Below are 15,010 nucleotides of genomic sequence, written 5' to 3'. Positions count from 1 at the left end.
AAGGCGTTCGCTATGCGATTTAACCCACTTATCGAGGCTTTCTGAATAGGTACGAGATTTGTTTGTGCGATAGCTGCTCAAAATTCTTGATAAGTCGGTTAACGAGGCTACTGGACTAAGCTCCTATATCTCTATATCTATTATTTACTATTTATATATATATATATTCGCAAAATTGTACATTACAATTAAATATTTTGACGTAAAATTGTACTAATAAAAAAGGCGTGCAGTCTTAGCGCTGCGTTGCGTAAGATTCATAATTACGTCCTGCTTTAGTAACTCATCACAATGAATGGTTTGGCAGTAGAATAAGAGTAAATATCCCCAAGTCTTCAGGATGTAATGAGAGATACCAACAAATGTAACCAGAATGTGCAAGGAAAGGTCCCACTGAGTCTTCCTATTCTGGCCCAATGGGTGGATACAGGTTTCGGTGAACCAGAATGTGCAAGGAAAGGTCCCACTGAGTCTTCCTATTGTGGCCCAATGGGTGGATACAGGTTTCAGTGAACCAGAATGTGCAAGGAAAGGTCTCACTGAGTCTTCCTATTGTGGCCCAACGGGTGGATACAGGTTTAGGTGAACCAGAATGTGCAAGGAAAGGTCTCACTGAGTCTTCCTATTCTGGCCCAACGGGTGGATACAGGTTTCGGTGAACCAGAATGTGCAAGGAAAGGTCTCACTGAGTCTTCCTATTCTGGCCCAACGGGTGGATACAGGTTTCGGTGAACCAGAATGTGCAAGGAAAGGTCTCACTGAGTCTTCCTATTGTGGCCCAACGGGTGGATACAGGTTTAGGTGAACCAGAATGTGCAAGGAAAGGTCTCACGAGTCTTCCTATTGTGGCCCAACGGGTGGATACAGGTTTCGGTGAACCAGAATGTGCAAGGAAAGGTCTCACTGAGTCTTCCTATTCTGGCCCAACGGGTGGATACGGGTTTCGGTGAACCAGAATGTGCAAGGACAGGTCTCACTGAGTCTTCCTATTGTGGCCCAACGGGTGGATACAGGTTTAGGTGAACCAGAATGTGCAAGGAAAGGTCTCACTGAGTCTTCCTATTGTGGCCCAATGGGTGGATATGGGTTTAGGTGACATTAATACATTCAGTAGCTTGGGCTGCTGATGCCATAGAAGGGATGCAGCACCAGCACACAGAGCTCCTTACCTCTGGACAGAGTGTATATCACGGAGGCATTGAAGGTGTCGCCTGCTCCCAGGGTGTCCACCATGGTCTCGGGTGGGAAGGAGTCAGAATGAATTACAGTTCCATCCGGGCCCACTGCATCTGCTCCTTTCTCTGCCCAAGCGCAGACCAGATATGCCCTACGGAGAGACCCTCTCAAGATGTGAGCCTGGAGTAAAACCTGCTCTTCATACAGAGGATAATGAGAAGGGGCAGACAGGAGGGGAAGTCACTGGTCTCTGAAGTTGGAGACAAGCTCCATGTGACTTTATGTACAGAGTTACAGAGTAGATTAGGTTGAAAAAAGACATGCGGCCATTAAGTTCAACACACTTTAATTTAAATTTAGACGACAGATACTTTATCCTATATCTATACTTACTTATTGATCCAGAGGAAAGCAAACAAAAACCCCAGTGACATATCATCCAATGAAAAATAAATTCCTTCCCGACTCCACGAATTGGCAATCGGATTAATCTCTGGATCAACATCCTTCCCATGTTTAATTATTTGGTATACTCTGTATACCTTTCCTTTCTAAAAAGAAGTCTAACCTACCACAGTCTTCATGGGTCCTGCATTGGATTAATGCCTGGAGACTCCGGAGCGGATATCCATTAATATCACCACCGGAGACCCCGTCATGAATCAGATGCATGAAAAATGTTTTACAGGCAACTTCATTACCTTAGTGGCTAACCGCTAAGGCAATGAAGGGGTTAACCTCCAGTGCCATGATTATTGTGGGTAGCGGGGGTGGGTGAAGGTGGTATTTGGCCCTTGCAGGTGGACTTAACCCCTTCATTACCTTAGCGGTTAATACCGCTAAGGTAATGAAGGGGTTAACCCCATCCAGCTACCCACCCGGTAGGCCTAAACACCCATCCTTGGGGCTAATACCCCCTTCACCCACCACCACTACCCACAATAAAAAAACACACACACACACACACACACACACACACACACACACACACACACACACACACACACACTTCCTAGGCTCCCAAAAACCATTACAATATTTAATAAACAACAATACACAACCCACCCACCTCTCTAAGCCCCCACATAAAACCATTATTTATTTATTTTATACACAGGATTAATACCACAGGCCGGTGGGGTTCCCCAGGTGGTCCCCACAGGGCACCCCGGTGGTTCCCATGGGTGTCTGGGGCCCTCGGGTGGTCCCCACGAGGCTCCGTGGACCTCCAGGTGGTCCCCACGGGTGTCCATGTGTCACGGGAGACCAGGTTTATTAGCACCTTTTGTACCGGGATCATTTGATTGAACAAGACACAGCAGTAACATAAATTGTAATTTATTCCAGCATTTGACATACACACAAAGTAACACAATTTGTACTGTAAACACACTTACTGGGAACGGGGCTAACGATATAAATCTTCTTTAGAACAAAATGTTAACAACCTACGTCTGTGGGAGCCCTTTCCAATGCCCGGGAGGTACTCATGAAAGTCCTGGAACGCAATTCAGTGCAATCCCTGCCGCGACCGCTAAGCCCTCAAAAGCGGGACTTAGAACATTTCTTCAGTCAAAATCTCTGAAGCTGGCTCGCGTCTATTCCTTACAGAGCGTCTTTGTATTTGCCGCTTGGAATCTGAGGTCCTGATTGGCTGCAAGGTTTCTTATAGGTTTTAGCGTCCCATTCAGAAACCTCTACAACCAATCAGCGTGCGGGAATTCTCCTGCCAGCCTATCACCGATTTACTGAAGCCGGGTGGGCACCGACTTGGATTCTGCTAAAGGGGCATGCGCCAACCTGGCACGTCTGCCTCTTAGCATATCGAGCCCACCTGCTGTCCAGGCTCCGCAGAGTCTGGGGCAGGGCAAATGGTTCCCAGATAGCCCTTTGTTAGCCCAGGACGGAGGTACTCAGGTATAACTACAGTACTCCTCCTGTTCTAACACCCTGGCATCTCTGAGACTTTAAACTCCGGGTCCCGGGCAGACTCAGTGGCGCCAGGCTTGGTAGCAACCTGGTCTCTCGAACCCCGGACTTGGAATCCCACAGTCACATATACAATGTTACAAGCATTCACACTTATTAAATACAACCTTTAATAAAATTCTCTCTGCTTATGTGTCTTTGTGTTTTAACTGGTATAAGTCTTCTGGTCTGGTGTCAGGGATAAAATAAGAATATATGTTCCCTATTCTCACCATCCTTATCGCTGGCCCACTGCGCACCCCTGACTTTACCTGTATTCACACAATAAAACCCTCACAGCTTTTGGACATAGCTGGAGCATCCCCAGAACCACTATACCCGGTTCAGGGTGACTGGGGTATGATCTGGGCATCCCACCTTATACTAGGGACCCCGGACTGTTCTGGGGATACCTTGATCCCCCATGCCCTCTTTACTTTTCCTGCTTGTGCTGAAGCAGGGAACTGTGGCGGTGAGTCGCAAGACCGTTTCCAGGGTAGGATTTTGCCGGAGCACTGTGCTTCAATGTGCCCGAGAATCTTACCCGATTCCCAGGTACATCTTTGGGGTATTTAATTAGCTGTGAGGTACAGGTAAGCAATCGCTCCCAGCACTGTGGGAGGGCAATTGCCACTAAAAGCCAGATGGCAAAAATAATAAATAATTTATTGATTAACCAAAGTGACACGTAATATATAACACATACTCTAAACTCTCATAAAAACAATTAAAACATATATATAACGGGTGACAACCAATCTAGGGATGACCATGGAGAATTCCAAATTGATCTACAAATAAATCCCTAAACCGGTAGGTAGATCGTAGTGAGTGAGACAAAATCAGTAAATTAGTGTCACAATACAAATATCTATCCTGTCTTTTAACTCGGGGTGGAGAGTCGTACAGTGCAGGCTGCGCTATGCCGTTAGGCAGACCATGGGGTCAAAATACTCCAAGATTTATACGAGACTAACAGCAGGTCCTCCCACCTCGAGAAAGCGCCAGCCCCCTACGCGCGAAATGTACGTCGGCATGACGTCATCGCGTTGACGTCGTGGAGGAGGCAGTAACGGGTGAGATCATTCCGAACAGGGTGGCAGCTGCTGGCTGCTTATTGTATTAGCTACACAGGGCACAGCGAATTATATGCTGTCTGGATCTGCCCTGCTGTTCATCTCGTATAAATCTTGCAGTATTTTGACCCCATGGTCTGCCTAACGGCATAGCGCAGCCTGCACTGTACGACTCTCCACCCCGAGTTTAAAAGACAGGATAGATATTTGTATTGTGACACTAATTTACTGATTTTGTCTCACTCACTACGATCTACCTACCGGTTTAGGGATTTAGTTGTAGATCAATTTGGAATTATCCATGGTCATCCCTAGATTGGTTGTCACCCGTTAAATATATGTTTTAATTGTTTTTATGAGAGTTTAGAGTATGTGTTATATATTATGTGTCACTTTGGTTAATCAATAAATTATTTATTATTTTTGCCATCTGGCTTTTAGTGGCAATTGCCCTCCCACAGTGCTGGGAGCGATTGCTTACCTGTACCTCACAGCTAATTAAATCACTCATATAGTGGGTATTTAAACCCTGCTAAATATTCCTAGCTTTGTGTGCAGCTAATGAGGATCTTTTCAGGAGGATTCTTTGTCTCCATATGTGTATTTATGTCTGTCAGCATTATCCTCTTTGCACCAGCAGGAACTAAAACATGCTTTATGATTATATTTGAATTATGGTGAGCGGTATCTCACAAGTTATGTATACATCTTTGGGGTATCCCATAACGCGGGAACCCCGCTACATAGCAACAATCTGATTGAAGTTTCTCTGCCAAACCCCCCCGCCCTCAAACTCACAGCCTCGCGAGCTCCGCTGTCCAGCAGCCTTGGAAAGGCAAAACACAGAACATACTGAATTGTCACATCATTTATACACCGTCTCAGTGATGCATACTGAGTGCATACTCAGTGATGCATACTCAGTTGGGTCCAGGAGCTGACACTCTAGGACCTTTACACACGGATCATGGGTAACCAAGTGGTCTTAACCTTTATTATTAATCCTGGTTACTCTCTCACCGTCACACCGTGGTCCCCAACGGGGTCCATGGGTGGTCCACGTGGATGTCTGGGGGTCCCTGGGTCGTCCCCACGTGTGTCTGGGGGCCCTCGGGTCGTTCCCACGTGTGTCTGGGGGCCCTCGGATGGTCCCTGCGGGTGTCTGGGGGCCCCACAGGGGTCCCTGCAGGTGTCCAGGGGGCCTCAGGTGGTCCTCGTGGGCGTCCGGGGGTCCTCGAGTGGTCCCCGTGTGCCCTCGGGTGGTCCCCGTGGGTGTTCGCTGGCCTGTGGTACCATTCCTGTATTAAAAAAAAAAAACACACATGGCCTACATTTCAATAAATACACCCCTCCCCCCACCAAACACATACAGTACAGTAATGTGCAAAATAACTATTATCCAGGTATTAAACACAAAATTAGCCAAGCAGCATAAATAAAGTAAATAAGGACGCCAACAGTTCTACTTACCCCTGTCAACATGAAGGGCATCCTCGTCAGCTTGCTGCAGGGCCATGTCCTCCGTTGCCAGAAAGAATACATAAGAAATACAATCTAATGGCCCCTAACCCCTTTAGTGGTTAATAACCGCTATAGTTATTAAGGGGTTAACACTATTGTGTTTCGTGACGTCATCGTACGAGAGCTTCCTGATTCACCGGGATTCGGAGGGCCAACACTTCTAAAGGTAAGATAAATATTGAATGTATGTACTTTTACAGGTTTTTTTATTAGATTTTTCTTTTTTTATGTTTTTCATTGACTGCTAATGTATTAATATGTACATGTTTATGGTACAGATGAATACAGTGGGAGCCAATGCATTTTTTGGCAAATTAATTTCTTCTATTGACTGTTATATTTTCTATGTATGTTTATTGTTTAGATTAAATTGTTTTCAATTGTGATAGCTTGAATTTTTTTTCAGATCGTTTTGCGTTTTTATTTAATGATGTATTTTGGTGGCTACTGATTTTAATTAGTGTTGCCTAGTGGTTGTAATAATTAATTGTTGTTTGGTTACTGTTTTTAGTATTACATAAGCTGAGGTATCCGGCGTTGCCCGGGATGTAAATGTATGAGTTATTATGAGTGACAAAGAGTGTAAGGATAGGTTAAGCATTTTGTGTAAAGGTTGTTTAATAAAGATGAAAAGACATATGCAATGAATGTTATTATTGATTTATAATTTAATAGTTGATTCTAAATACAGTACAACAGAATGGAATTTTATAACGACTCAATAGTAGGTGTACCGGTCACAGAGGTGGAGACTCCTGAGCGTGGGATGAGGTTGATGGTGTTAAGATGTATGGTCGTAAAGCGTAGTATGATGAATTGTTTTGTAGGTGTGATTAGCAAATGTGCAGATGTATTTGTAAAGTTGCTTTTAGTTAGCCAGTTGTATTGATTGGTAGTGTAATATGTGCTTTTAGTTAGCCAGTTGTATTGATCGGTAGTGTAATATGTGCTTTTAGTTAGCTAGTTGTATTGATTGGTAGTGTAATATGTGCTTTTAGTTAGCCAGTTGTATTGATTGGTGGTGTAATATGTGCTTTTAGTTAGCCAGTTGTATTGATTGGTAGTGTAATATGTGCTTTTAGTTAGCCAGTTGTATTGATTGGTAGTGTAATATGTGCTTTTAGTTAGCCAGTTGTATTGATTGGTAGTGTAATATGTGCTTTTAGTTAGCTAGTTGTATTGATTGGTAGTGTAATATGTGCTTTTAGTTAGCCAGTTGTATTGATTGGTAGTGTAATATGTGCTTTTAGTTAGCCAGTTGTATTGATTGGTAGTGTAATATGTGCTTTTAGTTAGCCAGTTGTATTGATTGGTAGTGTAATATGTGCTTTTAGTTAGCCAGTTGTATTGATTGGTAGTGTAATATGTGCTTTTAGTTAGCCAGTTGTATTGATTGGTAGTGTAATATGTGCTTTTAGTTAGCCAGTTGTATTGATTGGTAGTGTAATATGTGCTTTTAGTTAGCTAGTTGTATTGATTGGTAGTGTAATATGTGCTTTTAGTTAGCCAGTTGTATTGATCAGTAGTGTAATATGTGGCAGGGTACAGTGAATGGGTGCAGGGGTTATTTAGGGTCGGAATAGGTGTGTACCCTGAATAGCGTGAGCACAGGGAAGATCAGACAGAGTGAATGAGTTAGGCTGCGCTTATATGAGGTGGGGGGGGGGGTGGAGAAAGAGAGAGAGGTGAGGCGGTGTGCACGGCGGCGCCGGGGAGCCTTGCAAGTGGTGTGACCGGGGGTGGGAGGGGGAGAGAGAGAGGTGAGGCAGAGTGCGCGGCGGCAACAAGGAGCGTGGGTAGCGGTGCCGCCAGCACCCGAGGAGCGGGGGTAGCGGTGTGACCGGGGGGGGGGGGGAGGGGGTGGGGGGGAGAGAGAGAAGTGAGGCGGTGTGCATGGCGGCGCCGTGGACCGTGGTTAGCGGTGCCGGGGAGCCTTGATAGCGGTGTAAACGGGGTGGGGGGGGCTTGAGAGAGGTGAGGCGTGTGCTCTGGTGGTGGCGGCGCCGAGGAGCGTGGATAGCGGTGTGAAAGGAGTAGCAAAGTAGTCACTGTGTGGTCCTGCCAAGTGAGCTGCCAAGTCCAAGTGAGGCCAAGAGGAGCATGCGGTGTGAGGGGGTACGCCCTGCTGTGACGTCAGCCCACCCTCAGGCCAATAAGCTGTGACCGTCCGTCGGCCAATCACAGGGGGAACAAATACACACACAAACATTTTTTCAGTCATATATATAGATTTATTTTCGGGAAAGCGGTATGATTTCTTTAATTGATTGGCTAGTGGTTTTATTTATTTAATTGATTGGCTAGTGGTTTTATTTATTTAATTGATTGGTTAGTGGTTTTATTTAGGTAATTGATTGGTTGGATAGTGCTTGTAATTTGTACTTTTGGGGGTTTAGGTGCTTGTTGTATAGGTTTTATTTTTGTTTATTTTGGACATTCAGGCTTTTGGATTAGGGTGTCCATTGACTGCTATAGTAGCTTATCATGCCCATATAATATGGGTATGATGTACTACTATGGCAATCAATGGGTACAGGGTAGGTATAGTGGGTCCAGGGTGGGTGGTTAGGCTTCCCGGGTGGGTAGCGGGGGATGGTGGGTTAACCCCTTAATTACTATAGCGGTTATTAACCGCTAAGGTGATTAAGGGGCTAGGGGCCATTAGATTGTATTTTTTATTTATTATTTCTGGCAACGGAGGACATAACCCTGCTGTAAGCTGATGAGGACGCCCTTCACATTGACAGGGGTAAGTAGAATGTTTTTTATTTACTTTATTTATGCTGGCTGGCTGGCTAATATTTTGTTTAATAAAGGGCAAATAATCTACTATTCATATCTGGATAATAGTTATTTTGCACATTACTATACTTTATGTGTTTGGGGGGGAGGGAGGTGTATTAATTGAAATGTAGGCCATCTTTATTTTTTTTTAACAACACGAATGGTACCGCAGGGACCCACGGGGACCACCCAAGGATCCCCGGGGACCCGTGGGGACCACCCCGGGACCTCCACTCGCCTATGTTATCAATCGTGTGTTCAAATAAATAAATAATGGTTTTATGTGGGGGCACAGGGGGTGGGTTGTGTATTGTTTTTTACTACATATTTTAATTAAAATTTTCTTACTAGTGTAGATGTGCAAGGGGTCTCCAGAGCAGAACCTTATTGATTTGAGGTCCAGGGAACCCCTGCTTCCCGAGATACAGACCCCGCTATAGGGTGCCGGTATCTCCTATTCATGTAAATGTCCCACGTCACGTGGCTGGGACATTTCAATGCATAGGAGATACCGGAACCCCATAACGGAGCCTGTATCTCGGGAAGTAGGGGGTCCCCGGACCTGAAATCAATGCGGTTCTGCTCTGGAGACCCCCTGCTCATCTAGTAAGAAAAATTAAGTTAAAAAAAACATTTATTTCAGGCGAACTTTGCAAAGGGAGAGGCGACTCTCTCTGAGCAGAAATAACTCGCCGGGTAAGGCCTTTTCAGAGGGTCGATCTTCACACCGCTGGCTACTCGACCGTTTTGTAAAATTTGCTATCAAAGGTAATCAAAGCTTTCTGATACCGTGATAGCAACGCTCACAAAAACGGCGATTTAAAAGGCCCAGCGATTTCTATTATGAACCTTTAGTGAATAGGCCCCTTAGTGTCATCAGCAAAGATGGAGACTTTGCTCTCGATGCCAACCTTAAGGTCATTAATAAACAAGTTAAAAAGCAGGGGTCCCAGTACCGATCACTGAGGTACTCCACTCACGACTTTAGCCCAACCTGAAAAAGTTCCATTTATGACAACCCTCTCTTGTCTGTCCTTTAACCAGTTTTCAATCCAGGTGCATATATTATTACTGAGTCCAATTTTCTTTATTTTGTACACCAACCTCTTGTGTGAAACCGTATCAAAAGCCTTTGCACAATCTAAGTAGACCACATCAACTGCATTACCCTGGTCTAAATTCCTACTTACCTCCTCAAAGAAACAAATAATGTTAGTTTGGCAAGATCTATCCTTCATAAATCCATGCTGACTATTACTAATAATTTTGTTTCCCATTAGGTATTCCTGAATATTATTATCCCATAATATGAAGGTTGCTCAATTGCTCTGTGCATCGGGTACTAAACATTAGGCTGTAAGATTTCAGGTCCACAGATTAATAGTATTAAAAGATGAAACATAAACGCATACAATAGAGGGGTCTTAAATCTATATATACACAAGTATATGAGGGAACGCTTACCCTTTCTTCACACGAGGATATAGTCCAAGCACAGCTTCAGGCGCTGAGTGGAATCCAAAATGTTTGGCTACATCCTTACTGACAAAAACCTACGGGGAAAAGAGTCAGACCTGGGACATTGCAAGGGATCCCGGCACGGTAATCCTCTGTACGGGGAAAGGAGTCAGGCCTGAGCCATTGCAAGGGATCCCGGCACGGTAATCCTCTGTACGGGGAAAGGAGTCAGGCCTGGAACCATTGCTAGGGATCCCGGCACGGTAATCCTCTGTACGGGGAAAGGAGTCAGGCCTGGGGCCATTGCAAGGGATCCCGGCACGGTAATCCTCTGGGATCCCGGCACGGTAATCCTCTGTACGGAGAAAGGAGTCAGACCTGGGACCATAGCAAGGGATCCCGGCACGGTAATCCTCTGTACGGGGAAAGGAGTCAGACCTGGGACCATAGAAAGGGATCCCGGCACGGTAATCCTCTGGGATCCCGGCACGGTAATCCTCTGTACGGGGAAAGGAGTCAGGCCTGGGACCATTGCAAGGGATCCCGGCACGGTAATCCTCTGGGATCCCGGCACGGTAATCCTCTGTACGGGGAAAGGAGTCAGACCTGGGACCATAGCAAGGGATCCCGGCACGGTAATCCTCTGGGATCCCGGCACGGTAATCCTCTGTACGGGGAAAGGAGTCAGGCCTGGGACCATTGCAAGGGATCCCGGCACGGTAATCCTCTGGGATCCCGGCACGGTAATCCTCTGTACGGGGAAGAGAGTCAGGCCTGGGACCATAGCAAGGGATCCCGGCACGGTAATCCTCTGTATGGGGAAAGGAGTCAGGCCTGAGCCATTGCAAGGGATCCCGGCACGGTAAATCCTCTGTACGGGAAAGGAGTCAGGCCCGGGGCCATTGCAAGGGATCCCGGCACGGTAATCCTCTGTACGGGGAAAGGAGTCAGGCCTGAGCCATTGCAAGGGATCCCGGCACGGTAAATCCTCTGTACGGGGAAAGGAGTCAGGCCTGAGCCATTGCAAGGGATCCCGGCACGGTAAATCCTCTGTACGGGAAAGGAGTCAGGCCCGGGGCCATTGCAAGGGATCCCGGCACGGTAATCCTCTGTACGGGGAAAGGAGTCAGGCCTGAGCCATTGCAAGGGATCCCGGCGATCCCGGCACGGTAAATCCTCTGTACGGGAAAGGAGTCAGGCCCGGGGCCATTGCAAGGGATCCCGGCACGGTAATCCTCTGTACGGGGAAAGGAGTCAGACCTGGGACCATAGCAAGGGATCCCGGCACGGTAATCCTCTGGGATCCCAGCACGGTAATCCTCTGTACGGGGAAAGGAGTCAGACCTGGGACCATAGCAAGGGATCCCGGCACGGTAATCCTCTGTACGGGGAAAGGAGTCAGGCCTGGGACCATAGCAAGGGATCCCGGCACGGTAATCCTCTGGGATCCCGGCACGGTAATCCTCTGTATGGGGAAAGGAGTCAGGCCTGGGACCATTGCAAGGGATCCCGGCACGGTAATCCTCTGGGATCCCGGCACGGTAATCCTCTGTATGGGGAAAGGAGTCAGGCCTGGGGCCATTGCAAGGGATCCCGGCACGGTAATCCTCTGGGATCCCGGCACGGTAATCCTCTGTACGGGGAAAGGAGTCAGGCCTGGGACCATTGCAAGGGATCCCGGCACGGTAATCCTCTGGGATCCCGGCACGGTAATCCTCTGTACGGGGAAAGGAGTCAGGCCTGAGCCATTGCAAGGGATCTCGGCACGGTAAATCCTCTGTACGGGAAAGGAGTCAGACCTGGGACCATAGCAAGGGATCCCGGCACGGTAATCCTCTGTACGGGGAAAGGAGTCAGGCCTGGGACCATTGCAAGGGATCCCGGCACGGTAATCCTCTGGGATCCCGGCACGGTAATCCTCTGTACGGGGAAAGGAGTCAGGCCTGGGACCATTGCAAGGGATCCCCGCACGGTAATCCTCTGTACGGGGAAAGGAGTCAGACCTGGGACCATAGCAAGGGATCCCGGCACGGTAATCCTCTGTACGGGGAAAGGAGTCAGGCCTGGGACCATTGCAAGGGATCCCGGCACGGTAATCCTCTGGGATCCCGGCACGGTAATCCTCTGTACGGGGAAAGGAGTCAGGCCTGGGACCATTGCAAGGGATCCCGGCACGGTAATCCTCTGGGATCCCGGCACGGTAATCCTCTGTACGGGGAAAGGAGTCAGGCCTGGGGCCATTGCAAGGGATCCCGGCACGGTAATCCTCTGGGATCCCGGCACGGTAATCCTCTGTACGGGGAAAGGAGTCAGGCCTGGGACCATTGCAAGGGATCCCGGCACGGTAATCCTCTGGGATCCCGGCACGGTAATCCTCTGTACGGGGAAAGGAGTCAGGCCTGAGCCATTGCAAGGGATCCCGGCACGGTAAATCCTCTGTACGGGAAAGGAGTCAGACCTGGGACCATAGCAAGGGATCCCGGCACGGTAATCCTCTGGGATCCCGGCACGGTAATCCTCTGTACGGGGAAAGGAGTCAGACCTGGGACCATAGCAAGGGATCCCGGCACGGTAATCCTCTGTACGGGGAAAGGAGTCAGGCCTGGGACCATTGCAAGGGATCCCGGCACGGTAATCCTCTGGGATCCCGGCACGGTAATCCTCTGTACGGGGAAAGGAGTCAGGCCTGGGACCATTGCAAGGGATCCCGGCACGGTAATCCTCTGGGATCCCGGCACGGTAATCCTCTGTACGGGGAAAGGAGTCAGACCTGGGACCATAGCAAGGGATCCCGGCACGGTAATCCTCTGTACGGGGAAAGGAGTCAGGCCTGGGACCATTGCAAGGGATCCCGGCACGGTAATCCTCTGGGATCCGGGCACGGTAATCCTCTGTACGGGGAAAGGAGTCAGGCCTGGGACCATTGCAAGGGATCCCGGCACGGTAATCCTCTGGGATCCCGGCACGGTAATCCTCTGTACGGGGAAAGGAGTCAGGCCTGGGGCCATTGCAAGGGATCCCGGCACAGTAATCCTCTGGGATCCCGGCACGGTAATCCTCTGGGAAACCGGCACAGTAATCCTCTGGGATCCCGGCACGGTAATCCTCTGGGAAACCGGCACAGTAATCCTCTGGGATCCCGGCACGGTAATCCTCTGGGAAACCGGCACAGTAATCCTCTGGGATCCCGGCACGGTAATCCTCTGGGAAACCGGCACAGTAATCCTCTGGGATCCCGGCACAGTAATCCTCTGGGATCCCGGCACGGTAATCCTCTGAGAGGTACGTTATGCGTCTAAGAGGGAAATTGATTCATTTGGAGCAAAACGTAATTCAGTAAATTGCTGCCCCCGCTCCCTCCCTGGGTTTTCGCGCTCTCCGTCTTTTCCCTCTCTGGTTCTTGCTCTCCCCTACCCCTCCCTCTCTGATCCTTCCTCCCCCCCCATCTCTGCTTCTTCCTCTCAATCTCTCCCCCTTTCTGGTTCTTCCCACCCCCCCCTCTGATTCTTGCTCTCTCTGTCTTCTCCCCCCCCCTCGCTCTGCTTCTTCCTCTCATTCTCTCCCCCTTTGTGATTCTTTCCCTCTCTCTGTCTCCCCCCTCCCCCCCTGGTTCTTTCTTCCCACCCTCTTCTCATCTCCCCCCCCCCTGGTTCTTGCTTTCTCTGGATCTCGCCCCTCTTTTTCTTGCTCTCTCCGTCTAATCCCCTCTCTCTGGTTCTCGCTCTCTCCGTCTCTCCCTAACTCGCTGGTACTCATTCTCTCTCCCCCCTCTGGTTCTCGCTCTCTCCCTAACTCGCTGGTACTCATTCTCTCCATCTCTCCCCCCTCTCTGGTTCATGCTCTCTCCGTTTCTCCCCCCATCTGGTTCTTCCCCCCCTCTTCTCATTCCCCCCCCCCCCCGCTCTGGTTCTCGCTCTCTGTCTCTTCCCTCGCTCTGCTTCTTCCTCTCAATCTCTCCCCCTTTCTGGTTCTTGCTCTCTCCGTCTCCCCCCCCCCCCCTTCTGGTTCTCGCTCTCTCTCCCCCCCCCCCTTTCTGGTTCTCGCTCTCTCTCCGTCTCCCCCCCCCCCTTCTGGTTCTCGCTCTCTCTCCGTCTCCCCCCTCCCCCTTCTGGTTCTCGCTCTCTCTCCGTCTCCCCCCCCCCCTTCTGGTTCTCGCTCTCTCTCCGTCTCCCCCCCCGCTCTGGTTCTCACTCTCTGTCTCTCCCCTCGCTCTGCTTCTTCCTCTCAATCTCTCCCCCCCCCCCCCTGGTTCTTGCTTTCTCTGGATCTCGCCCCTCTTTTTCTTGCTCTCTCCGTCTAATCCCCTCTCTCTGGTTCTCGCTCTCTCCGTCTCTCCCTAACTCGCTGGTACTCATTCTCTCCCTAACTCGCTGGTACTCATTCTCTCCATCTCTGCCCCCTCTCTGGTTCGTGCTCTCTCCGTTTCTCCCCCCATCTGGTTCTTCCCCCCCTCTTCTCATTCCCCCCACCCCCGCTCTGGTTCTCGCTCTGTCTCTCCCCTCGCTCTGCTTCTTCCTCTCAATCTCTCCCCCTTTCTGGTTCTTGCTCTCTCCGTCTCCCCCCCCCTTCTGGTTCTCGCTCTCTCTCCGTCTCCCCCCCCGCTCTTGTTCTCGCTCTCTCTCAGTCTCTTACCCCTCTCTGGTTCTTGCTCTCTCCATCTCCCCCCTCTCTGTTTTTCACTCACTCCGTCTCTCCCACCTCTCTGGTTCTCGCTCTGTCCATCCCCCCCCATCTCTCGTTCTCACTCTCTCCGATTCTCCCCCCTCTCTTGTTCTCGCTCTCTCTGTCTCTCCCCCCTCAATGGCTCTAGCACTCTCCGTCTCTCCCCTCTGTTTGGTTCGTGCTCTCTCCATCTCTCCCACCTCTCTGGCTCTCGCTCTCTCCATCTCTCCCACCTCTCTGGCTCTCGCTCTCTCCATCTCTCCCACCTCTCTGGTTCTCACTCTCTCCATCTTCCCCCCTCTCTGGTTCTCGCTCTCTCTGTCTCCCCCCCCAACTCTGGCTCTCGTTCTCTCTGTCTCCCCCCC

General features: G+C 49.4%; 1 protein-coding gene across 10 annotated transcripts in view; it reads right to left on the bottom strand.

Annotated features, from left to right (window-relative positions):
- KHK (ketohexokinase) overlaps positions 1–15,010 on the bottom strand; it is a 61,795-nt gene that overhangs the window by 9,096 nt on the left and 37,689 nt on the right. For 6 of the 10 annotated variants that reach the window (XM_075595148.1, XM_075595139.1, XM_075595143.1 and 3 more), the window contains 2 exons: positions 9,990–10,078; positions 5,191–5,518 (listed from right to left, as the gene is read on the bottom strand). In XM_075595148.1, the coding sequence (XP_075451263.1) occupies positions 5,206–5,518; positions 9,990–10,078 (402 nt within the window). In that variant the 3' untranslated portion in view covers positions 5,191–5,205. Of the gene's footprint in view, positions 1–1,169; positions 1,328–5,190; positions 5,519–9,989; positions 10,079–15,010 lie in introns of those variants that run through there. The other 4 variants (XM_075595141.1, XM_075595140.1, XM_075595146.1 and 1 more) reach the window with 1 other exon arrangement.

This window comes from Ascaphus truei, chromosome 4 (genome assembly GCF_040206685.1).
Source record: "Ascaphus truei isolate aAscTru1 chromosome 4, aAscTru1.hap1, whole genome shotgun sequence".
In the NCBI taxonomy this organism is placed as follows: domain Eukaryota; kingdom Metazoa; phylum Chordata; class Amphibia; order Anura; family Ascaphidae; genus Ascaphus; species Ascaphus truei.
This window is presented reverse-complemented; position numbering and strand designations above follow the sequence as displayed.